The sequence below is a fragment of the Ursus americanus genome, chromosome 31, assembly GCF_024610735.1.
Source record: "Ursus americanus isolate L20-20 chromosome 31, mUrsAme1.1.p, whole genome shotgun sequence".
NCBI lineage: Eukaryota > Metazoa > Chordata > Mammalia > Carnivora > Ursidae > Ursus > Ursus americanus.
Genome location: NC_142157.1, coordinates 15,042,505 through 15,068,580, shown reverse-complemented (window position 1 = coordinate 15,068,580; position 26,076 = coordinate 15,042,505). Strand labels below are relative to the sequence as shown.

Below are 26,076 nucleotides of genomic sequence, written 5' to 3'. Positions count from 1 at the left end.
CTGTGATATATCCATATAATGAAATTGTATTTGACAATAAAAAGAAATAAACTTCTGGTATTCATAACAACATGGATGAATCTCAAATGAATTATGCTAAGATTTATAGATGTACTAAGGCTACATGGTATTTGGTTACATTATATGACATTCTGGAAAGAGCAAAACTCTAGGGACAGAAAAATGTATCAGTGGTTTCCAGGAGCTGCGGAAAGAGTTGACTGCAAAGTACAAAGGGACACAAGGGCATTTTTTATGGTGAGGAATGTTCTATATCTTGATTGAGGTGATTTATATGACTGTATACAATCGTCAAAACTTACAAAACTGTAAACTAAAACAGATAACTTCTCGTGCATATAAATTATACTTCAACACATCTGACTTTAATTTTTAAAAAGAGTTTAAAAAGCTGTTTTCCAGGGAAAAATCCAATAAGGATCAGAGCCAACTAAATGAGAAAAAAAGTCTTACACGGAAGTACAGCGACTTAATCTAGGATGAAAGGAACCTAAAGAAAACATTTCCAAGAGAAGATGAAACCAACAATTCCAGGTTAAGACATCTGTAAAAAACAACTTAGAAGTCATTGGGAGAATACAGAGTGTCTTAAGAAATGATAAATAATTCGCCAGCTGCCCAAGAGCTGAAGCAACTGAATCACAGAGAGCGGTGGGCAGAACCCTAAGGCACGTGCCCGTCTGTTCCCTGGTGTGTACACACCCTGTTTAGTCTCCTCCACGTGAGTGTGGGTGAGACTACTAGACACGGGAATCCACTCCCATGATTAGGGAGAGAGAGAGAGAATCCCAAGCAGACTCTGCACTGATCATGGAGCCCGTCGCGGGGCTGGACCTCACGACCCTAGGATCATGACTGGAGCCAAAATCAAGAGTCGGATGCTCAACCGACTTGAGCCACCCAGGCGCCCCAGGTCAGCTTTTTCAAGAGGGGTCAGGCCCTCACTAAATGGAAAGATTCTGCTGTGCTGGGAACTGGCGGGTGGAGGGGACCATGGGGCAAAGACCTGAGGGCAGCCTATAGGAGCTGACCGCGTCTCCAGCAGGGAAGCAGAGACTGAATTCTGTCAACAACCAGTGATCTTTTGCCAACAAGTGATCTTGGAAAGGTCAGTCATCTGCAAACCTCAGATGAGATCCCACCCCTGGCTAATGGCTTGATTTCAGCCATGGGCAGAGAACCCATGCCCGGATGGCTGATCTTGAGAAACTGAGATGATAAATGTGTGTTGGCTTAAGCCACTAAGTGTGTCGTGACTTTGTCACGCAGCATTAGAAAACCAACTGGAAGAGAGAATTAAAATGTGTCAAGCTAATTTAATCAGAAAATACTTCCATGATATTGACTCCAACAGTTCCTCACCCAATAGTAGGCTAGTTTTAATGATTTATTATACATTGAGTCAAAAAGCATCACAGAAGACAACAACACAGAAGACGGAAGACCAAGGGGATGACATCTTTGGAGGATACTCTCCCTCAGTTCTGTCCAGTGCAGGCCAAGAAAGCCCCAGTACAGACTGGTGGATGGGCCTTCTGTTGGAGGCTTTCTGATCTTGGCTCATTGCACTTGGTAACTCACTGTCCCTACAGACTTCCCTTCTCCACTTCCAGGTCATGATTGCAGCCACCCCAGTACTAAGACTGTCCTCTCTGGGCTGGACACCCTCGCACAGGTCTCTAGGGCCAACGGTGACATCCAGACCGGAAACACGTCAGTGTTCACTGGACTTTCTTAACAGTCATTGTTAACACACTCATTTGTGAGGCTAGTCACCAGGAAATAACCACTCAGCCTTATAACCATAAAAGAAGCATGAATCATTCCTGAAGCATCTTTCCATATATGTGATAACAGAAAGAGGGCTTTCCCCCCTAAACAGTATTATTTCAATTACAGGTTGCAGTACCTTGCAAATTTAAAAAATGACATTCTTCATTTTCATCAGATTATCAATTCTTTTATTCTAGAAAATTCTTTATGCTAAACATTATATAATGAAAATGGAATTAATAACTTACCCTGTAACTTTTTAGTCTGATGAAATCAACCTTCATAGAGACAAATCTATCTGAATTGCGACTAATGTTCTTAAGGTGTTCTACGAGATCCGCACAGAACTTGTAACCTCCTTTAAGCACACACAGGACCACAATGTCACAGTTTCCTATGTCTTTCATAATATCCTTGGCCAGCCGTTCAGTTCTGAAAGAGGGATTAAAAGATATATTAAAGCATTAAGTACTTCTGAGTATTTTTTTTCCTTAAAAAAAAATGCAAGATACATTACCCATATTAGATTATGCAGGGGAGTGTGGAGGAGAGCTCGGGAGACAGAAGCCTACGGATAAAGGAGCTTTGTTCAAGCTGGACAAAGAGAGAGTGTTCAAACCATATTGCTGATAACCACATCATCCCTAGCACATTTTTGCTCCTTGGTGTCACAAACATGAGTAAGGTGTAAGATATATGTCAAAGATCACGAATGTTATTATTTTATCACACAGAGCCTGGTTGTTCACAATGCTATGAACGTATCTGGTGATGTTATGCTCACTCTATAGCAAAGGGAGAGGACGTGAAGAATGACTCACCCACCTTACAGCATTAGAAAAGACTGGAAGAAAAGTCGAGCCCACAGAAACTATCCAAAGAATCACCTCTGTCTTCTATTTGACAAAGATGGCACATTACCTAGGTGAAAGGTGCTCAGGGTACAATTCCAGTAGGCATCGTTTCCACGGAGCACCATGTGAATGATGCCTTCCTGGAGCTAGGCAATGGGGCAGCCTCGGGCTGGCACCCCAAGCCTGATTTGGAACTGTCACTGTATTTTTTCTAATTGTTTCATGTCTAGCAGTCCATTGCCCATGTCTCCATACAACATTAAAACCTTGAATGAAGGCAGGAGCTAAGGTGCATATTTAAAAGAAATTCCTACTGGCACTTCAGATAGAATTAGATTTAAAATGTGTTAAATGAATGATCTGAACATATATATATATATAAAAATATATATGTGTGTATATATGTACATATATCTATATATAAAGCATTATATATATCTATATATATATGATCTACATATCTAATATATTACATAATATATTTTATATATGTTATACATATGTGTATATATATACATACATATATATAAGCATATATATATTCTACATACCTAATATATTACATATTTTATATATAAGTTATACATATGTGTGTATATGCATGCATGGTATAAACATAATATTAAATGGCAACCATGGTTTCAGATGATGTTTCTCGAAATATGATCATTAAGAAAATGTACATCAGCATGCCAGATATTCTGCCAAAAGGGACATTTGTTTTCAGCATAATGGAGTGAGGTGGTCAACACATTATCTCCACAAAAAAGTAACTATAAAGTTAGATAAAACTGTTGAAAACAACCATTGCAGTACTCTGGAAGTTAACCAGAGACATACAACAAACTGAGAGTCATTTATTCATGAAAACATTGAACAGTGGGTAAAAATAGCACAAGTCTGTGGCATTCTTGCCCGAGAATGCTCCCATCTTCCTGAGCCCCACATCAGCTCCGTTGTTCAACCGGCATGGGGCGCTGCCAGAGGGAGCTCACCTGATAGGGAGCATTGTCAGTTAGTATGGCTACCTTGGTAGCCTGTGAACAGGGAGAGCCAATGGGCCCCCTTATCAGGAAGTTGTGGTCCTGTTTGAGCAACTAACTGGCAAACTAGTCTAGTTTGACAGGGAGTTCTGGGAGGTTAGCGTCACAGGAGAGGGACAGACAATATACTCTTCACATATCCCAAGTTGACCAGAAGCTATGCATATGCCCAGCAGAGATCGGCATGGGACCAGGTTACCTACACATTCCTGAATGATGGAACCCATAAGCGGGTGCAGAGGAGACACTAGAAAGCACAATGAAACAATAAAAGCCAGGGAAGACTTGAAAACGGCTGGAAATTTGAATGGGCTTGACAGCCCCCACACACATTCATCAGCAGAAAGTGGAAGCTGTACGGGCTTGAGGTGCTTGAGTACAATGTCTAGCCAATCTTATAATGAAGACTAAACTATTCAGACACAGGGGAAGCCCTAGTAAGTGAGGCTTACAAGTAAAAACAAGAGAAATAAACTGCATATCATCAGAGGCCACACACTGTGGGGGAGACAGATTCCACAGAGTGGAAGACAAAAAAACAAAAACAAAACAAACAAAAAAAAACCCCAAAAACCAAAGAACAAGGGCAATGAACAGAAAATAATTACAAATATGATAGATATTAAACCAACTAATCAATAATCACTTTAAATGTGAATGATCTAAATATAACAATTAAAAGAGAGAGACTGTCAAAGTGGATTAAAAAAAAAAAGACCCTAACATATGTTATCTATAAATATAAAGACACTGATAGATTAAAAGTAAAAGGATGGAGAAGGACATACTGTACTAACACTAATCAAAAGATCAAAAGAAAGCAGGAGTAGCTTATTGATTTCAGACAAAGCAGATTTCAGAGCAAGGAGATTATCAGGAATAAAGAGGGCATTATATAATAATAAAGAGGTCGATTTCCGAAGAAGACCTAACAATCCTTAATGTGCATGCACCTAACAACAGAGTGTCAAAAAACTGACAGAACTACAACAAGAAATAAACAAATCCGTCACTGCAGTTGGAGATCTCAATACCCCTCTCTCAGTAATCGACAGATCCAGCAGTCAGAAAACCACTAAGGATACACTTGAACCACACAGTATCATAAATCAACTGGACCTAACTAGCATTTATAGAATACTTACCTAACATTCTTCTCAAAAGATATAAATCAGAAAATGAAAAGACAAGCCACAGATAGGGGGTGGGGTATTCGAAAATCCTATTTCTGGTAAAGGACTTGTATCCAGAATGCATAAAGAACGCTCACACCTCAATAAAAAGACAAACAACCCACCCAATGTAAAAATGGCCTAAGACTTAAATAGTCATCTCTTCAAAGAAAACATAAATAGCTAACAAGTACACTAATCATTAGGAAACTGCAAATTAAAACCACAACGGGATACTTGTGTATATCCACTAGAATGGCTATAGTCAAAAGGACAGACGATACTCAACGTTGGCAACTATGTGGAGAAACTGGAACCCTCATCCTTGCTGGTAGAAATGTAAAATGGTACAGCCACTTTGGAAATAATTGGCAGTTTCTTAAACTTAACCATAAAATCCAGAATATCACTCCAAGAAATCCACCCAAGAGAAATGAACAGGTATACCCACACAAAGACTTCCATGTTCATAGATGCATCGTTCACAGTAGCCCAAAACTAGACATGCAAATAACCATTGATTGATAGATCAATAATTAGATATTGTACGATTTAACTTATATGAAATCTTCAGAAAAGACAAATTTAGAGAGAAAGGAATCAGACGAGTGATTGCCCAATGCTGGAAGTGGGAACAGGGACTGACAGCAAACAAACTTTTGGGGATGATAGAAATACTGTAAAATGATGGTTGTGCCTGCCCAATCATAAACATTTACTAGACATCATTGAATCATTGACTGACAATAGGTGAATTTTGTAGTATGTAAATTACACTTAATAAATTCATTCCTGGGCCCCATCCCAGGAAAACACATTTTATGGGGTGCCTGGGTGGCTCGGTGGATTGAGCATCTGACTCTTGGTTTTGGCTCAGGTCATCATCTCGGGGTCATGGGACTGAGCCCCACATGGGGCTTTGCGCTCAGCACAGTCACTTGTCCCTCTTCCTCTGCTCCCTCCCCACAAATAAATAAAATCTTAAAAAAAAAAAAAAAAAAGAATACACATTTTAACAAGTTCACTGGTTAAGTCTCCTGTACTGGGAACTGGCTTCAGGTAGCCTTAGCAGGGTCCAATCATGTACTAGATCCGGATACAATTAACTAAAGGCATAAAAATGAGGTTAGAAAAGCAGGAATTTGCTTAAACCAGGGGGTTCCCAAACCAGAGTTAAGGGGAAATGCCTCTAAGATATTAAGAGGTGAGCCGAATACAGGGACTCCACTGCACAACCAAAGTTGGTTTAATTGTTAAAGTCAAGCAGGTTTCTTTCTTTTTTTTCTTTTTTGCAGGAATTTCCGTATTTTCAATATGAATTGCTAACAGGGAGATTTGGCCATTTGAGAGATGCAAAATTTCCCAAGTTTATTTGATCACAGAACATTTTGTTCCCTCTGAGGATTGGGACTTGTATTTCATGGAAAGCCATCTTAGGCCATGAGAAACTCCAAACTAGACCTTATTTTAATAACATACTATAGTTTGAGAGGACGTGCACTGTGCAAGTCTCACCCAGTGGAAAAATCTTAGAGTGAAAGAATGAAATTTCCTTTTGCTATAGACAGGAATTGATAGAAAGATAATATCCTGGGAATAGTAACTGTCCAGGGTTTTTCAAACTTTACATTGGCTAAGGACTTGTTTCATCAAGTTAAAGATTAATTCAGAAGACTATAACAGATTTTTTTTAAAAATAGAGGCAGAAGTACTATGGTTTCTTAAAAAGGGTAGCGTGGAGAGTCCAAAGTTTCAATTTGCTCCTACTCCCCATTGCCTCTCCCACCCCAATTTCTGGTTGTCTGAAGAATCTTTATGTTCCTGGGAGTGCACTGTGAGGCTTGCTTTCCATGTGAATGTGAAGGCTTAAGTATTTGATCTTTGTACAAGAAAACAGAGACGTACATGGAATGATAATAGTCTGGGCATTAGGCAGTTTTGTGAACGGGCTATGACCTTTAAATCCTGAGGCTTGTGGTGAGCTCAAGAAAAAGATGCTCTCTGAAAACCAAGAAACAAATGCTGACTTACAGGCCTAGAACAGGTGAGAAAATGTTGGCTTTTAGAAAGCCAATTGGCGAGGAAGGAGCTAAAGGATCTCTATATAGACAGGTCAGAAAGAACTAGAAATAGTATTCTAGAAATAGTTTTGTGCAGATATTTTTAAGTTGAAAATATGCCTACTCCCAAAACATTATCACTGCCTGGAAACCAAAACTGGGCACAGACTGGCTGATCTGTGATACATTGCTTGATTCGAGATGTATGCCAAGTTGCAGGAAAAGCCAGGGCTGCAGGGGTGTGTCCCATGAAGGCAAAGTTCACCTGTTAATTATCCCTGGTTAACTCAAGAGTCTGTGAGCTATATATATATTTATAATATACTTATATATTATATATATTTATAATATATTAAAATATCTGCATATATAATTTTAATATATTATAAATATATTATATTTAATATATTTATAATACATTAAAAATATCTGCACAGAACTATTTCTAGAGTATATATATGTTATATATACACACTATATATAGAACTATTTCTAGAATATATATGTATATATACATATACATATATACACACACACACATATATACATATATACGTGTGTGTGTGTATATATGTATATATTCTTATCATTTCCCCAGAACAAGTGTCCAGGTAAACAGTTCAGTTAAAGCAGAGATTCATTATATTCCAAATTCTCTGTCCTATAAAATTTCGGTCTACGGCTATATAAGAGAGACTCAGGAATAGGGTCGTAAAGTGTATTATATGATTCGCACAAGAGGGGGCCAGCCGGTGCAGGGCCAAGACCAACACAAGAAATAACACTCACCTGTCCACAATGATGCCATGAGGTATGAGGACATACTCCAATTCTCCATAATAGTGCTGTGGGTATGTGAATAAATTCAAGTCATATCCTGGCCAGTCGTCCCTAATCTGTAAATCAAATTACTTTGGTTACAATATTTTTCATGGGAAATTTACTTGTAAAACATAAATAAACAAAAATGGGTATCATTTGAGAAAAAAGAATACTATTAAAAACAGAAGAGGTCTGACAATCAATATGACATTGGATTATATTCTGTCAACCTATGAAAAGCTCAGTGGGAGAAAGTAATTTTTTTCATGAAAACTGATAAAGGATCTAGTACTGAAATGAACAGAGAATTCCAGTCCTAACTTTTGACATCATACAAAGAAATATCCACTTGATGTCTTCTAGCTAACCTGATAGTATTGTGTGTAATGTTTGTTGTATCTAAATTATATAGTATCATAAATATAAGTAACACTATGTTCATAAGTATATTGGACTTATACTTATGGACTTAGAAATATGGACAGTATCATCATACATTATTATAAATGTTATTACATATACTATTATATTTCTATGTGTTGTCAATGCCTCATCTGCCTGGGAAAGATTACCTATTAAAGTACATGTATCCTGGGATTAGTGTAGACACGAACTTCTGAGTGGTCTAGTCATCACAGTAAACACTTCAGAACGATGTACTACGGTGGGAACTTTAGTCAGTCCTATTGGGAAAAATCGTTCCAGAAAATTGGTCTATTCACTATGAGCCAGTCTTCCCCTTGCTTAGCACTGAATGTGCAAGTTTTATGGTTAGAACAGTAAAGATGTGGGAGAGAAAATGACGGTGAAGAGTGAGTTACTTTTACTTTCAGATCACCAAGAAAGGATACTCCAGGGAAGTGTTAGCACTCAACTCATTCCATAGCTGTCTTGTTGGTTCCTGTTCTTTGATGGCTCCTGCACACTTCCATCAGACTCCTCTACTCAGCTTGACGCTTTCATCATGCAGAGCTATCCTCATTTTCCAGCTCAATCCCCTACACCATCGCCTTCCTATCTTCAGACTGGTCTTCAGTCCAGTCGTGACCCTTCCAGCTCTGTGTTCTGTTCATTTGTCTTTCTTGCACCTGCATCCTCACCTTCTCTTTCCCTCTCTCCCTCTGTATCCCAAGTTCAACCCCCTCCTCAGAAGCTCAGGTCAGGCCTCAGTTATTTCTGAAGGCCTTGCTCACTGCTCCTACTCTCTGATCTTCTCCCAAACTCCTCATAGATGGGGCCCTCGTAGCTCTCTGTCTTTTCAAAGGCTCCCATTCAGGCTCCTTGAAAAGACTCCTGCCTCTTCCAGCCTTTGGCTCACTCGCTCTTATCTGTTATAGAATCCATTTGGACTTAATTTAATTCTGGCACATCCCCCAGCTTTCCACACTTCTCCTCACCTACGACGCAAAACCTTAGCTCAGGTTTTAGAAGGGCAACTTATGGTCCAGACCCCCCACCCATGCCCATCCCAGTTCTGGGTTCTGGAACGCCAGCCAAACCAAACTCAGGGCATTTTCTTTCAAATTTATCCCTTTCCTATCTCAGCAAAGGACAACATATTTTTCTACTTGCTCAGATCAAAATGTTGTTGTTGACTTCTTTCTTTCTTTCCCTCATGTAGCCCACTGGCAAATCCTATCATTAATTCCTTCAACATTTAACCAGGACCACCTGTCAACATCCCAACTGCTACCTCCCAGTCTGTGCCACCATCATTTCTCCGGGTACCACTCCCATAGCTGTCAGACTTGCCTCCCTGCTTCCACCGTGGCATCCCCACCCCATTCCAACATGGCAGCTGGAGTGCTGCCATCTTCAGCTCGTCTTCTTTCGTGGGCTTCCCACTACTCTCTGAGAACCACCCAGGGTCCTCACTATGGCCCACGGGGGCTACCTCTCTTACTCATCTGCAGGCCTTCTCTTCTTCCTGCACTCTGGTTTAGCCATGTTCTTCTTGCTGATCTTGGACAAGATCTTGCCTCAAGAGCTTTGCACCTGCCCTTTCTCTTGCCTGCAATACTCTTCCCCCAGATTTCTACATGGCTTACACTTCACTTCCTTCAAGCCCCCACTTAAATATCACCTCCACAGAGAGGACTTACCTGATCACCTAGAGAAAACAGCACCCCCTTCCTTCCAACCCATCTCTATGTCCCTTTCGCCAGCTTTACTTTCCTTCTCGGCATGTGCTCCTACTGGCTTTGACCCATGTGTGCTTTGTCTTGTCTCCTCCCACTAGAATGTCAGTGCCTTCTGACAGAGACCATATCTGAGTCACTGTTGAAACCCCAGCACTCAGAACACTGATCTGTAATACAGTAAGTGCTCAAAAATGTCCGATGTGTTAATGAATGAGACAGTCTCCATCCACAGACTACCCAGCACTACCTGAGCTCCAGCACAAACTGGTTTGTCTTGATTTGTCTCCCCGCATAAGGAGCACCACTGCTCAAGGCTCCGGAAATTCCTATCTACCAGGGGCAGATTGTTAGCCAAATGGTGTGTCATCTGCATATTTGAAAAGTATCACATTTGCTCTGCCTCTATCAGCAAATTGGCTGGGTGCAACTATTGAATTTGCACAGAACAACTCTGTTTTCCAGCCCTGAGAACTCCCTGAGCCTGCTGTAACCATCAACACCGTGGTTCCCTGTGAGAGCCTGAACACCAGCTGTACGTGAGAAGCCTCCAGAAGATCCTCTGGCAGGCCACGGTAAAGGCCAGACGAGAACCCCAACCGGCATGAGGCCCCAGGGAGATCATTCAAGTGCACGGCATTTCCTGGCTCCCCTTCCAGACCACACACAAACTACCCACGCCGCTTCCTGGAGCCCTTCCAGGTAGTGGCATCATTCATGAGTGGTCTTCTGAGCCCATTCTTCCCACTATGCAAATCCTTGACTACTCCCGCCCTGGCCCTGGCTGCACCTCAGAGCCTACATTCTTCTCTGTGTTCTAGAGCTTAGCTCTGACCCTTCCCGGCTGTGATGCTAGAGAAAGTACTCACCCTGCCTGAGACTCGGTTTCCCCCACCTTTAAATAAGACACAATAAAACCTGTGGTCTGGGTTGGTGTGAGGACTAAGAGAGAACAGACAGTCTCCAAAGCACGCAGGAACAACCCCATTTGAGGACTTGCTGCAAAGAAGCTGCTTTTACAGTACTATGGACTGAATGGTGTCCCCCTAAAATTCATATGTTGAAGCCCTCACTGCCCCTTGTGATGACATTAGGAGGTGGGGCCTATGGAAATAATCAGGACATGAGGCTGGAGCCGTCATGATGGAATTAATGCTCTTATAAGAAAAAAAAATCAAGCTCTCTCTAGCACACTCTCTCTCTTTTTTCTCTCCCCCTTTGCTCCCCCCTCTTTCTCTCTCTCTCTCTCTGTCTCTCTCTCTGCCATGTGAGGACACAATGGGAAGAATAAGGCAGCTATCGACAAGCCAGCAAAAGTGTCCTCACCAGGAACGAAATCAGCCAGCACACTGATCTTGAACTTGCAGCTTCCAGAACTATGAGAAATACACGTCTATTGTTTAAAACAAACAAACGAAAAGAATGAGAGAGAGAGAATTGACTCAGAGTTCCTGGGACATTTCCTGGTGTGTAGTAAGTGCCTAATAACTGATGTCAAAAAGAAGAAAAGAATGATAAGCAAATGACAAAACCAACGTATGGGTAAGAGCCATCATGGTAACCTGTAGTCAGAGGCGGCATGGAGTGGAGGTCAAGCGCTCGGACTTAGAAGCCCAGCACATGTGGGGGAATTTATAGCTGTGGGACTTGACTTGGGCTTTGATTCTCTGTGCCTCAGTGTGTCCATCTATAAAATGGAGTCAGCGCCTGCTCGCACGCCTGCTGTGAGGATTCAGTAAGATATATAACGGAAATAAAACTCTTACATCATTATCTAGGCTACAGTACCTACGCAGTAAGAGTTCGCCATCTAGGTGTGTTGAAACATCATGGGTTAACTTGCAAATTAAAGGTCTTAATTAATTTACAGAAGGGCCTCAAATCTATCTGCCAATGTCTTGTTACCCTAGTTAAAGTTATACATTTAAAAATAGAAGAGATGTATTTCTCTAAAACTATTCTATAATTCAAACTGGCCTTTCCCAGTGAGTCTGAAAGAGTGAGTTTTCCTTGTTGAGATAAAAGACAATTAGAGATAAAGAAACTACTGGTTTACAAACCACAGGTGTTGGTGAGGACGTGGAGAAAAAGGAACCCTCGTGCACTGTTGGTGGGACTGCAAACTGGGGCAGCCACTGTGCAGAACAGGATGGAGATTCCTCAAAATATTAAAAATAGAACCACCCTTCGATCCAGGAATCACACTACTGGGTATTTACCCAAAAAATATAAGGACACTAATTCAAAGGGATACATACACCCTGATGTTTACTGCAGTATTATTTACAATAGCCCAACGAGGGGAGTAGCCCAAGTATCTATCAATGGATGAACAGACACACACACACACACACACACACACACACACACACACACACACAGAGAGGAGTATTATTCAGCCATAAAAAAGAATGGAATCTCGCCATTTGCAACCACCTGGATGGAGTTAGAGAATATCACGCTAAGTGAAATAAGTCAGAGGAAGACAAATCCCATATGATCTCACTCATATGTGGAATTTAAGAAATAAAACAAATGTGCAAAGGAAAAATAAAGAGAGAGACAAATAAAGAAACAGACTTTAATTATAGAGGACAAACTGAGGGTTACCGGATAGGAGGTGGGCGGAGGGAATGGTGAAATAGGTGATGGGATTAAAGAGTACACTTATCATGGAGAAAAAAAGGAATATGCTTTAAAAAAAAAAAAAAGAAAGAAAGAAAGAAACTACTGGTTTACTCCTTGTAATTCTTAATGGTGCATGCAAATTGCATTGCAAATAAGTCCTAAATCTAAAGGAACGGAGGCTGCTATGAACTGTAGATAATTATGTTATTCATCTGCTTTTTAAAAAATCAAAACAAGAAATCTTTAAATAGTTTCAGTATCACAGAGAATATGCGCTAAGTTTGGTCAGAACAATGCTTCCTCTGTTCAAAGACACAAAACATGGCTAGGCTGGGGAAGTGGCAAACACATGAACTGAGCCATTTTATACAAAATTCAAACCCCAGAACTCATTCGGCGCCTCTTTTTTTCTCATTTGAAGATGTACTGAAAACCCTCTTTCTAAGCCATTAAAAATCATTTTTTGCTTAGCCTCTTTCTTGCACCATTTTTCAGGTTTTTCCCGCAGGGAGAAAAGTAGTTTGGAAACACATACAAAAAGCAAATCCCCGCTCCTCTCTGCCTCGGAGCCCCACACGCTGAGCCCCACTCTCTCCTGCAGGCAGTGACCATGGTTGCTACCAATTTTCAGGCTCACATCTCCCCCTTGACTGTCAGGGAGGAAAGGAGTCTCATCCCTCAGCTCTGCTTCCAAGAATTCCCACACACGAACATCGAACACGGACTGGCCCAGGCAAGGAGGCGCGCTGTGATGGGTGCCTCAAATCACTCGCTGAGTCAATGTGTACAAACACTTCCCTGAAAGAAAAGCTCCAGATTCTGTTCCCAGAGGAATAAAGGGGACTCACAGGAGCAAATGACACCTTGTATCACACAGGACTTCCTCTTCTGGGGCGGGTTCCGCACCCAACCTGGTAAAGTTGTACTTTAGATGGATTATCTGATTACTTATCTCCAATACTGCCCCAATTCTTTGGGGGGGGGGGACCCATAACAGAAATACAACGGTTATTTTGCATTTTTTTCTTCTTATTATTCCTTCCAAACCCACTATGTAGGTTCTAGCTATGATTCTCTTGATAATGCTTTGGTAGAAACAAAACATATGTAAGAACTAGATCCCAAAAGGCCAGACGAGTAGAGATCTTTCTCTCCCTGAGAAGGAACGAAGATGTACCGATCATGGGCTGCTGACCTTACTGGCTCCAAATCAAGTGACCCGTCAATCCTGAGCAAAGTTTCTGACCTCAGGGTCTACAACTCCTATTTGGCAATTAACATTTGCTACCGCTTTCTGTTAATAATCTACTAATGTCCTACCTCCCCGATTCAATGGAAAGCCATTGGTAGGCAAGAGCCATCTTAAATCTCTTAATATTCCCTTCTCTTGCACAAACCATGCTTCTCGTTTTATGCTGATGTCATCTGGCTCTATGCCCCCCTGCCATCTTCATCTGCAAAGTTTCTACCAGTTCAGAATTTTCTTTTCTGGAAAAGCCCCCAAACCTGCCTTCATCCTCCTACTAGCTACTACATCTTGTGATTCCTCCACCTGCCTTAACCCAAACTACTTCACCTTTATGCCACATCCAATCTTCCAGAACAATCCCACCTCGGAAGGACTTCCCTGCAATCACAGCTTTCTATGTAGCACCGTGAGTAAAACCTGACTTCAGTCCTGCTTCTGTCATTTGTTAGTTATGTGACCCTGGGGATTTTCTTAATCTCTCAGAACCTTCGTTTCCTCCCCTGTAAAACAGAGATTATATTCCTCCCTCACGGATTTGCAAGGAGTAAATGAATAATACAGGGAAACCACATAGTAAGTGCTCAATAAACGCTATCATTGCCTGCCCCCCTTTTCCGCTGGTACTAACCCTTCCCTTTGGTTTTTTGCAACCATCCTTGAGGGCTCTCCATTTCCCCTGTATCGGTAGGTACCTTTCTGTGTTTTGCCTTTCCTCTCTACCCTAGATGCCATGGGCTCCCCCCACACGTTGAACTTGCTCTGAATTTGCCTTCCCTACCCGTATCCAACTTGAGTTCGTCTAATCACGCCAAGCTCTACTGGAAAAAACAGCATAAATGCAGGGGCCATCTCCATTACACATTGTTTCCAACCTCTCGTGAGGTCCTCTCAGTGCCTCCCACCGCCTTTCTCACAAAATTACCTTGCCTCCCAGAGAGCTTCTTTTGATACTAATAGATTGAGCTATTTATACTGTTCCATCATCTGCTTTTTTAGACTTTAACAATCTGCCTATCTTATTAGTCATATCAATTTACCTAATTCCTTTCCAAGAGCATGTATTATTAAAGAGTAGTGCTATATTGTAGCCATTCTACTGATGGGATGGTTGTTTAAATGATTCTCACAGCTAATGGCTTTGCGATTGTTAAATACAATGGCCTCTTTTCCATCTTTGCCCTACTTGCTCTTCCTGCAGCATCTGAGCTCTCAATGGCCCCTCTCACCCCTCCAACAAAACTGTGTTCCCTAGACACCTACCACTCCGTCTGTCCTCTCCGACTCTGCTACTCACTCTTGGGCTCTTTATTGGACTTCTGCTGGGCACTCTGCCTCTTACATGTGGGGATTTCCAGGTTTCTACCCTTAGCAGCAGTTTATAATTTTTTTCCCATTTTCACCGGACCTTCCTATCCACTCCAAGCATCAGATGTATTTTTCTATTTTCTGAAGCTTTCCAAGTCTATCCGATCAATCGCCTCAATTGCAAATACGAATTTCAAATCGCCTGCAGTGCCTCTTGACCTGGAGGCCTTACAGACTCAATTTGTCCAGAAGTGAACTTGTTTCCCTTTTCATATTTTCATTCCTCCCCATCCCCCAACCCCAGGCCTGACTGCTCTCTCTATGGCAACTGGACTAACTGGGTGTGAGGGTTTCTTCTCAGGATACAAGGATTTCTTTGCAATCGGCATGCCCTGTACCTCTTCTCCCAAGTGTCCACAAGGCTACCTCCTACTCACCCTTTATGGCTGCCAAGAGGCCATCCTAATCACCTAGCAAAAGCAGGACTGCTCTGGGCCCCAGCACCCCCTCTAACCACTCCATATCTCATTACGCTCTTTTCTTTTCATTTCATAGGTCACTGTGCGAAATTATCTTCTTTATTTGCTTGCCTTCTCTAGAATGTAAGCCCAATCAAGACAGGGCTTTGTCTGGTCCCCTGCTCTCTCCGCAGAGCCTAGAACACCACCGGGCCACCTGGCAGGACAGTCAACAAGTGTGCAATGAATACATAAATGAATTTCTCATCCTTGAAGATAGAAAGATCCTGCTGATAAATTAAGAACTGAGCAACACATTTCGACCTGACTAGTTCTGTCTGAGTGTGTGGTGTTTCCTTCCCCAAACCCCATACTCCAGCAATCCACACATAACCACAGACAGGTTATCTGAACACCACAGATCTCTGAAAAAAGAAATGTTAATGCAGCAAGTTAGCCCCACTCTCCACCCTCACCACTGTTAATCCTAAGGCAATAATAACCTCCACTTTCTATAGAAGCCATTCTGGACAGGAATCCGGAGCCGAGGCCAGTGGCCACAGGGCAAGAGGGGATTTGATTCCAGGACACTGACCGATGGGTACCCTCTGATTGACTCTTTGGGGGATTCCCAGGGATAAAGAGGCTCTGGTCTGGGAACCCATCATCCTATATCTTCCCATCCGGACACACTACTAGGCAGATATTTTACAATCTCTCCAATTCGCTCGCCGGGTCAACCACGCTGCGTCTCCCTTTTGCTCACAAGGAAACTAACCCCCCAGAGGCGCTAGCCTATGTCGAGCTTGTGCAAAGACCCCAGAGTCCCAGCCCACGTTTCAAAGCTCAAACAACGTCCATTTGAGCTCATTTCCTAGCTGCCCTCGAGAATCTTGGGCAGTATCCTTTTGGGAAACAAAACTGGAAGCCTGGGCTGGAGGGGTCAGAAGGAAGCACAAAGGGAGGGAGGCCCCCCAGGAGTAGCGCGCCAGGGTCTTCATAGACCCGTCCTGCTCCCCAAGGTGACTGCTCATGGCTAGCAGGAGTGGGGACCCGGCACCACACAGGCTCGGGGCTGGAGTATCCGATTCCTGGCCTGGGTGGCGAGAGAGGGGCGCGGGGGCGGGGGGGGGGGCGGACACCGAGAACACGGAGGGAAGGGCTGTGAAGTGTTGGGTCAGGTCGGGCGCGGGGAGGGGCGGCTGGCAGGGGAGTATGGAAGCCATCCGCTCCGGGACGGGAGAACAAAGCAGTGGCCCGCCCGCATTTCACGCGAATGCATTTCAGGCATTTAATCTAAAAGGAGGGTGCCAAGAAGGGAGGGGAGGGGAGAGAGCGGGGAGCGCACGACTCAGCCCAGAAATCGGGAGTTTGCATTTACCACGACGCCTCGCCCGTAGTCTGGCGCCTCCTCGCTGCTCCCGGCCATGTTTCTCCCGGGGAAAGCGGGAAGGGAAGAAGGGCGCGGGAAGGATCTGGGAGGGCGAAGGGCTGGGAGGGGGATGGGGCTGGGGACCGGGCCGCCCCGCCCCGGGCTAGCCGGCGGGGAAGGACCGCGCGCCGCGGACCCAGCGCCTGGCGCGGCTCCAGCGGCTCGGCCGCGGCGTCCCCCCTGCCCGGGCCCCCTCGCCGGCGGGTCCCGGGGCGCAGGGCGGCGAGGCGGGTCCTGGGGCTCAGCGCGGGCGGCGCGGGGCGCAGCTGCGGAGCCGCGCGCGCTCCACCTGAGCGCAGGCCGGGGGCGCGTCCCTCGCGGCCGCCGCCCGCCCGTCTGCGAGCCCCGGAGCCCCGCCGCCTGCGCCCCGCTGGGACTGGGGAGGACGGAGCTGCCCGCGGCTGGAATTTTACAGCAGGAGAAAGTGTTCCCATGGCCCCCGGCTCCCTAAGGCTGTGCTCTCCGGCGTTCAGGCGAACAATGTCTTTGAATCCTTCCTGCTAATTTTTATGCGCTCTTTATCCCAAGTAAATCCGTGAAAGAGTCTGCGGTTCGGGATGTTCTCGAAGTATGGCTGTGGACGACACTCTCCCGAATGTGTTTCTTAAATCGTCGCCCCGCCCCGCCCGGAGTTTTGAAAGAGCCGTGTGATTGCTTTTCCCCCAGCCCAAGCCCGCATTTGGCATCTGGAATCTGAAATAGGGCCTTCCCTTCACCGCATTCCCGGGGGGGCGGGGGGGGGGAGAAATTTTTACGAATTATCGATTTTACCACTTTTGTGAGACCCTATGGCCAGACTTGAATGGTTTAAGGTTGCAGTTTAAAGCAATTGCTCTTCTATGAATCTTTTGTTAATTGAACCCCTGATCCCAGCCTTCCCCCCACCGAAGGTGCCGGTTCTTTGTCCATGCCTCAAGGGACCCGCTTTCCTTGCATAGATATTCATTGCCCTGCTCGCTGCTGTCGCGTCGCATTCTTCGCAGTCCTGATCTGGGGTTGAACCCCCGAGCTGAACACAGTTCTCGGACTCCGGCCTCTCTCTCCAGAAGACTGTTTTGTTCATGTTTGAGTTCTGGCACACGGCAGGGAGAGGAATGCTGATTTTGCTTGGTTTGAGGGGAAAATAGTCATCAATCAGTTAATGTCGCTCTAGGTTGGAAAATTATTAGTCATTCAGACGTGGCCGCGCTCAGCACCGTGCGGTAGACTTCCCCAGACGTCAGCGCAGAGGAAGAAAGACTGCTGGGGGGATCGCGGAGACTGGGCACCGCGCTCGACACTGGGGGATACTGTTTCCTGGGCTATAGGTCACCGTTTTTGCTCGTCCTTGCCCGAGGTCCTTGTTCGGGGCCATTTTTATGGTCCGCCTCGCACCTCTTTTCCCAAAGGTGAAAGTCCGTCTTCCACTGACGTTATCAAAGACCAAGCCCAGGAAGTAGCTTCACAACCACCGTCACTAAAACTTCCAGCAACTGAAAAGTACTATCACTGTGGTGTGATCACGCTACAGGGTTCACAACACTCGCCTGCGGAGCTGGTTAAAGCAGCCTCAAGCCGGCCCCTTACCCCGCAGATTATGTGGGGAAGCCGTAGGATGGGACATGGAAATTCGTGCTACCGAGCCTCTCAGATGAGCGAAATGCAGGTGGTTCTCCAACCAGTCTGTAAAGGATCTCACTTTACCTCTTGCTGCTGCAAAATCAAATTCACCCACCAGAGGCTCAGTGTGGGTGCATGGGTCAGTCGGATCAGGGGCAAGGGGTCTCAAAACAAATGACAAGTGTAGATGCTCAACAGAAACCAAAAAGCAACAACTCTGGGCCCAGCTCAGGCCCTGTGGAAGATGGAAGAGAAACTCTGGATACATCTTTCCTTAGAAAGGCCATTAATTTAAAAGCAAAACCAAATGGGATCACAAGGAAAAAACAGAACTTGCTTGAATGACGACAGGAACTTACACTCAAGAACATCTTGTATAGACCTGTATAGGACATCCTAAGAAGACCCTAAAATGATGAATACATTTTTTTTAATTTTAGTAATTCATTTTCTTTAAACCAATATAGGAAAAATATCATTTCAACATTTATGAGATGTTTATTCATTTTTTCATAATAGATGTTTGAAATCTAGTGTGTTTTACGCTTACAGCACATCTCAGTTTAAAGCAGCCACATTTAACATTTTCAGTGGCCACCTGTGGTTAGTGGTTCCAAATCTAGAGTACTCTAGAATTTATTGCATTCATTTAAAGATCTTAGGAGTGAAAGGAACTAGAGAAGAAAAGGATGAGATTTCAAATATAATTGATCAATGAATTTTCCAAGAAGGACTTGATAGAAATTATACTAGCAATACAAAAGTTGACACCAACTAATTGGAGTTTTCTTATAGTTTTAAGCAAATCATTTTTAAAAGTAAATTTATTATCTTGTCATATTTGGATAACATTTTGTGTGGCCTAATTATACTTTGGTACTTTGGGCAGCATTAAGGTAACACGATGTAACACTTGATATCATGAATAGTATTTGCAAGGATCAATGATATCCAAGAATAACAACTCTTCTGGCCAGGCTTAATTCTTTTTTTTTTTTTTTTAAGATTTTATTTATTTATTTGACAGAGACAGACAGCGAGAGAGAACACAAGCAGGGGGAGTGGGAGAGGAAGAAGCAGGCTCCCAGCGGAGGAGCCTGATGTGGGGCTCGATCCCGGAACGCTGGGATCACGCCCTGAGCCGAAGGCAGACGCTTAAGGACTGTGCCACCCAGGCGCCCCCGGCCAGGCTTAATTCTTAATCTTGCAGTATGAGAACTTAGAGGCAAAAATTCTTTTTAAATCTCAAATTTCTGTTACGTGTCTAGTGGAATAGCTTTGCATTAGAATTCTGATTTTTTTTTTTTTAGTAACAATCCATATGATCTTAGCCAATAAGGCTAAGCCAATTACATCAATCTACTATGCCACAATTTTCTCATCTATAAGAGGGGGCAGTACCTTGCTGCTCTATTGCATAATGATGAGATTAACATAAGATAACAGGCAAGAGAATCCTTAGAAAAACCCCATGAAACTGTAAGGTGTTATTAATCTGAGATACTGTGAAAATGTATGAGCAAATCTGGTAAAGTTAGTTGATTTGAAAACGACAGGGTAATTGCCTTTTTAAGATGGGTGTGATGGACCTATCAGAAGAGTTATAGTCTAGGGACAAGTTGGGGCTGGTATGAGAATTGATACGGACAATGAGGAAATTATTAAAATAATTGAATTTTCCACACAAAAAAGGGATATTTTAGCTCAGACTGTCCATTTTCTGATATTTCTTTGAAGGAGCTGTAAGAATAAAGAGGTACCTCTTTGCTAAGTTAATAACTGATAAATATACTTGAGTTTTTCTGTATCACATTTTCATTGTAGATTCCCTGCAATTTATTTCACTTTTTAAAGATTTATTTATTGGAGAGAGAGCGAGAGAGAGAGTGCACACAAGCAGGGGGAGGAGCAGAAGGAGAGGGAGAATCCTCGAGCCAACTCCCCTCTGAGCCAGGACTCTAGTGCAAGGCTCAGTCCCAGGACCCCAAGATCATGACCTGAGCTGAAATCAAGAGTCAACCACCTAGCTGACTGAGCCACCCAGTAGCCCTGAGTTTCCCTGCATTTTAAATTCTGAGATTATCTTGTGTCACTACCATGGTAAAGTCACAAATATTTATATTTACCTGAATTCTCCACCAGGCCAAAAGACTTTTGTCCTAAAAATGCATACTGATTTTTTTGACACTTTGGCAGTTTTTAAACTTTTGACCATACTAATCTGTTACTGAAGGAGCAGTTCAATCTTTGCGCTGAGTTGCTCAGAATCTGTCACTCAGTAACACTGGATTCAAAAATACAAAAAGGCATTTATTTTTTCTCAACCCTGAAACATGAAAATAAATTAAAAAAAAAACCCTCTCAGCCTGGGAATTGTGTTGAAATACATAAACATATGAAACTTAGTGACTCAGATTGTTAGTCACAGAGTCACTGGTTAGAATCTGGATGAAATCCACTGTGGACAAAGGCCAGTAATAATGATGATGATATTTTGCTTTTCCTTAGTGCTGAACAAAACCCTTTACAAATGTTACAAGTACAGAAGAAAAAGTGGCAAGATACTTTCTTCCAAATAGTCAGGCTAAGTGAGAATCTTGGTACCTTTGAACTATTTTGTCCCCTGTACGTATGTACAGAGGAAATATAGTTGCAAATAATTGTAACACAAAACAACTTAAGCAAAAGCCTCATTAGTATTCAATTAGCATAGCGAGCCCTCTTTCATGGCCTCTTGTTTGAAGCAGACTGGATCCAATGTGTAGTCTTAGAATAAAGGAAATAATGACTCCATAGTAGTTCTTACAAATAAAGCCAGGAGCTACATTCAGAATTATGGTTTGCATTATTACACTTTCATAAGTAATTAACCTTCCCCTAAAGAACACACTATGGGTAGACTTCAGCCTGCTTTTTTGCAATAATGTCAGGCACGGATAATATCATCAACTCTAAGTGCTGGGCTATTTCAGAGATATTCTCCCACTATCTCCCCATCTGACCGGAACAGGAATTGGATAGCTTCAGAGTAAAAGAATAATGCGTCCATGTGTTCCTCCAGATCTCAGAGTCCTGGCAGCCGACCTCAACTCTCTTGGCCGCCATAAAGCAGTCATTGAAAGGACACAGCTGCAGGAACTAGAGGCTAAGCTCTAAATAAACTCACAGGGCTGGAGGCACAAGTCATGTGCGTGACCCTAACACAATACCTTGTGGTTACGAATGAACGGATTAGCATCCGATGGTGCGATGGCAGCTTGTGCAAAATTAATTGGTACCTCAGCCGGTGCTGAGTTTCTAATGGAGAGATGTCCAGTTCAAAAAATAAAAACAAAAAACCAAGGAGATCTCCTTAAACTTTGGCTGGGGTGGGGAGACGAAAGACCAACTGGAGTGGGAAGTGAGCGCTTATACTCTTAACTGTACATAGATTCTCTTTAGATCAGCATAGATGTGCTGTCCTCACTGGCAACAGCCCAGGAACTAGTCGGTATCGCCAGTGTCCGGGTTGTATTCTAGATCTGAAGTAAGGGGAGCTTGGGAAAGAGGTTGGGGAGACGTGGCTTGAGGTCTCGAGTTGTCTCACATGAGGAAGAGACTAAGAAAGAAAAAGAGATTGGACACTGGGGGACCTAGAGCAACATCTCCCAAGGTGTGTTTTATGTCACTTTTCTTTATATTTGAAAAAAGATGAGGTTGTGATTCATTAGGTTGGACAAACAGTGAGAAAAGCAAAGTTAAACACTCTTGTATCTTGTGGGACTTCTAGGAGCTTGTAATATGCCAACGCGCACACTGTCAATATTCAAGAAGACTGTAGCAAAATGCAGTGTTTCCCTAACTTTGTTGGCTATGGAAACCTTTGCAGGGGGTGTTTTAAAAAAGTTTTTAAAAATTACACTATTGTGAAATATTTTAATTTGTACTTTTAATATTATCTCCCCGTAAGAGGTTTTATGTGGTCTTTAAAATACACTGAAAGAAGTAAATCTTTAAATATAACATTATTTTCGTACTATGTATTGCTATGTTTTTCTTTTTAAAAATATGCACTAATGGGGCACCTGGGTGGCTCAGGCAGGTAGGGCTCTGCCTTTGGCTCAGGTCATGATCTCAGGGTCCTGGGAATGGAGCCCCACATTGGGCTTTCCGCTCAGCAGGGAATCTGTTTCTCCCTCTCCCTCTGCCCCTCCCCCTGCTTGTGCTTTGTAAAATCTTTTAAAAATATACGCACTAAGAACTTGAATGGACATGGCTGAGGCCTTTCTCCGTCTCTGTATGGTCCTTCAAGTTGACATGAAACTTTGCATGTCCTAGAAGACAAGGAATGTATTCCCACCCCGTTCATTCTTTCTCCTTTCCCCCCAGCTTATGAACAAAAGCAGCCTTCTGAGTAGCAAGAGAGATGAAAGCCATCTCATTGCATCAATTCCCTTTGGTCTCTCTCAACGATAGTCTGGTGGCTTTCAAAGGCAACTGTTTGTAGACACTGCCGGCATGGAGAATATCCAGATGAACCAGTAAGCATACTGGGTGTGGGCATGCTGGGCTCCTGGTATTTCCAAGGAGGTATCTATCATAATCCAGGACAATGGGCATCTATTGTAGCACCCACATTAATAGTCCTGTGGTTTGTACTTGAAGGAACTGAGTTCTTTGTCTTTTCTAACTAGGAATCTCTTTACTATACTCACTACCTCAGCTATACCTGTAGGATTCATGGCAAGTCAAACCCGATTCCCAGAAGGGTGGGTGTGACTCCTCCCACAAAACCAATGCCACAGGGGGCTGTAGGAAGTCCACAGGAGCACAGGGTTGCTTCTGGGTTTGAAGTCAGGAACACAGTTGTTGAGTCTACCACGGGGGAAGGGCCTGCTTTCTCCAAATGGCCCTTCAAATGGGCTCCACCAGAGTTTCACAACCTCCAGCCTGGATCCATAGCTTCCACAAAGGCATTTCTATCCCAGGATATCTGCAAAATTATTGTTGCTGTGGGGCGATAGGAGCAAGGGAACTCCTAGTCCGCCATCTTGCTGATCCATGACATTTTTACAAAGAAAATTCAAATGTCTTTTTCCATTTTAAATGTAGTATGTGCCAACAATTTTAGATCAGAACATTTGGAAAAATAGAAGTAAAATAGGCATTTTAAACATGTTCTGGGGTCTTCCAATTTCCTCGACTCTGAAAAGTTTTCTTACATAGTCGTGACTAAATGCTTGCTCGGTTTTGCTATACTTCTGTCTCACACTCTAAGGAAAATAAATATATCACGCAAGTATTTTTCCATGGTCTAATAAACTCTGTACAAACGTCACTTGAAATGGCAATTTTATCATTTATTTAGCCATTCTCCATGTATTTTCATTACTTCCAAATTTTGATTCCATAAATACATACATATAAATATGTTTTAAATAAAATGTTTATATGCATTTTAGCCATTTCTGAAGAATAAGTTCTTCAGAAATGGAGTTTCTAAATTAGAGGGTATATTTTAAGGTTCTTGACATATATTGCTAAATTTAGCTTACAATATTAATGGCTTTCTTCGATGGAAACATAATACATTTTATACAATTTTTAACTGAAATTGAATAAAATTTTACTGCAAAAACACTTTGAGGTTTGAGGAAAAGGGTATTAGTTAACATATGCTAAAGCTTAGTAATTGGAACTAAAAGAAAAGTCAGTTTGAATTTGTGATTAATTCTTAACTAAAGACTACTTTAAAACAATGTGCTTTTATTGTCGTAGTCCATAAAGTAATACCTAGACTAATGAAAAGTTTATGGTGCCCTGTTTCAGGATTTTGGCTCCAAGTCAGGCAAACTCAGCTTTAAATCAGACTTCACCACCTACTGCCTGACCTTGGGCAAGTTTTTTAATTTCTTTGCCTTAATTTCTGCATCCGTTCAATGAAGATAATGTTAGTTCTGCTTCCTAAGGTTCTTGTGAGGCGTAGATAAAATAATGTACTGAGAGGACTGAGTACCTCAGAGGTGCCCAGCACATTTCATCTATTATCAAAATAGAATAATTTGATGGTTTTTAAAATATTTTATTTATTTATTTTAGAGAGAGAAAACTCGCACCTGAGGTGGGGGAGTGGAAGGGAGAGGGACGGAGCAGACTTGGACATGGGGCTCAATTTCACGACCCTGAGATCATGACCTGAGTGGAAATCAAGAGTCAGATGCCCAACCAACTGAGCCACCCAGGTGCCCCTAAAATAGAATAATTTTAAATGGAATTTCTGATCAGTTGGAATTTCTGCATGAATAAATGGATCTGTTGAAGGGTTTTGAATTAGTAAATCCACAATCTCTAAAAGTTTCTTCATGTAAGTGAACTAACATTTTCCTTGAAATTATATTGTTGTGTTACCAACTTGTTTGGTATACGTGTGTGTGTGTGTGTGTGTGTGTAAAGCAAAAATAACCTACAGGAAAAAGGTCTGTTTAATAAGTACAAATAATGATGGGTTCTGAATTAAGAAGTCCATTTTTTATATTTATAAATTTTACATTAGAAAGAAAAAAGTAACTTGATTTAATGCTTTTAATGTTTGGTATTGGAGGACCACAATAAAAGTTAATTTCCAAATGTACTAATATGCTTCCGATAAGCTTATATTAATCATAAATGCATCAATAATCTCAATATGTATAGTTTATATCTAAAGAATAAGTATAAATGGACCAAATTTTAAAATCACTTAGGGACTCCTGGCTGCCTCAGTCGGTAGAGTACGAAACTCTTGATCTCAGGGTCATGAGTTCAAGCCCCATGTTGGGTGTGGAGCCCACCTAATTAAAGAAAATAATAATTTAACATTTTTCTCAGTGTCTCTGTAAGCAAAGACTGGGAAGATCTTATAGCAAAAAGTTGTCCCTTGATGCAGAAGTGATTCTTTGGCAAAGGAGCCTGCTGTTTCCACAGGCCATTCTAGATGCTAATCGGTGACTGTGGTCAGTGGCTTTCCTGCTTTCGCGCTCCCTTTGCCTCAGATTCTTCACTATTTCTTAGCTCAGCAAAATGATCGTGAACCTCTCGAACTCAAAGCTCAGGCCAACACTGACATTATCTGACTTCGTTCTTGGCTTGAGAAATAACCTTCAGATTCGCTTTGGTTCATACCAGGCACACAAATGACAAACAACCCGAAAAGTCACAGAAGTGAACATTTTTAACGCATATTTAAATTAAGGCCATTCGAAGGAATTGGGAGACCGGAAAAATCTAGTTTGTTGGTAAAGGCCAAATGCTTACCTGAGAAAGAATTTTTCTCCACCTACAATTGACGTCGGTGGCCTTTCATGCTCAGATTTCTCAGCGTGTTCTACACATTCAGCCACAGAACATACACGCAGGTCGCCTTTGACAGAGAATAAAGGAAAGAGAGACGGGTGACTCAGTCTTCTCTGTGGGTCTGGGGATTTTGCCAAAGCTTAAGTGATATAGACAGTCTTCAAAATTATGGATGTCGTACCTGGACTTCGTACTCATTACCTTTTCACCT

General features: G+C 42.6%; 1 protein-coding gene and 1 long non-coding RNA gene across 3 annotated transcripts in view; one reads left to right on the top strand and one right to left on the bottom strand.

Annotated features, from left to right (window-relative positions):
- The window catches only part of PRTFDC1 (phosphoribosyl transferase domain containing 1), an 89,952-nt gene extending 72,897 nt beyond the window's left edge, over positions 1-17,055 (bottom strand). For both annotated transcript variants that reach the window (XM_045786880.2, XM_045786887.2), the window contains exons 1-3: positions 16,905-17,055; positions 7,713-7,819; positions 2,043-2,226 (exon numbers count right to left, since the gene is read on the bottom strand). In XM_045786880.2, coding sequence (XP_045642836.2) covers positions 2,043-2,226; positions 7,713-7,819; positions 16,905-16,952 — 339 coding nt within the window. In that variant the 5' untranslated portion in view covers positions 16,953-17,055. The remainder of the gene's footprint in view (positions 1-2,042; positions 2,227-7,712; positions 7,820-16,904) is intronic.
- On the top strand, positions 13,887-15,851 carry LOC148107385 (uncharacterized). The gene is made up of 3 exons (XR_015722419.1): positions 13,887-14,166; positions 14,272-14,333; positions 15,665-15,851. It is a non-coding gene; the product is annotated as an uncharacterized LOC148107385 (long non-coding RNA).
- Positions 17,056-26,076: the final 9,021 nt, after the last annotated feature.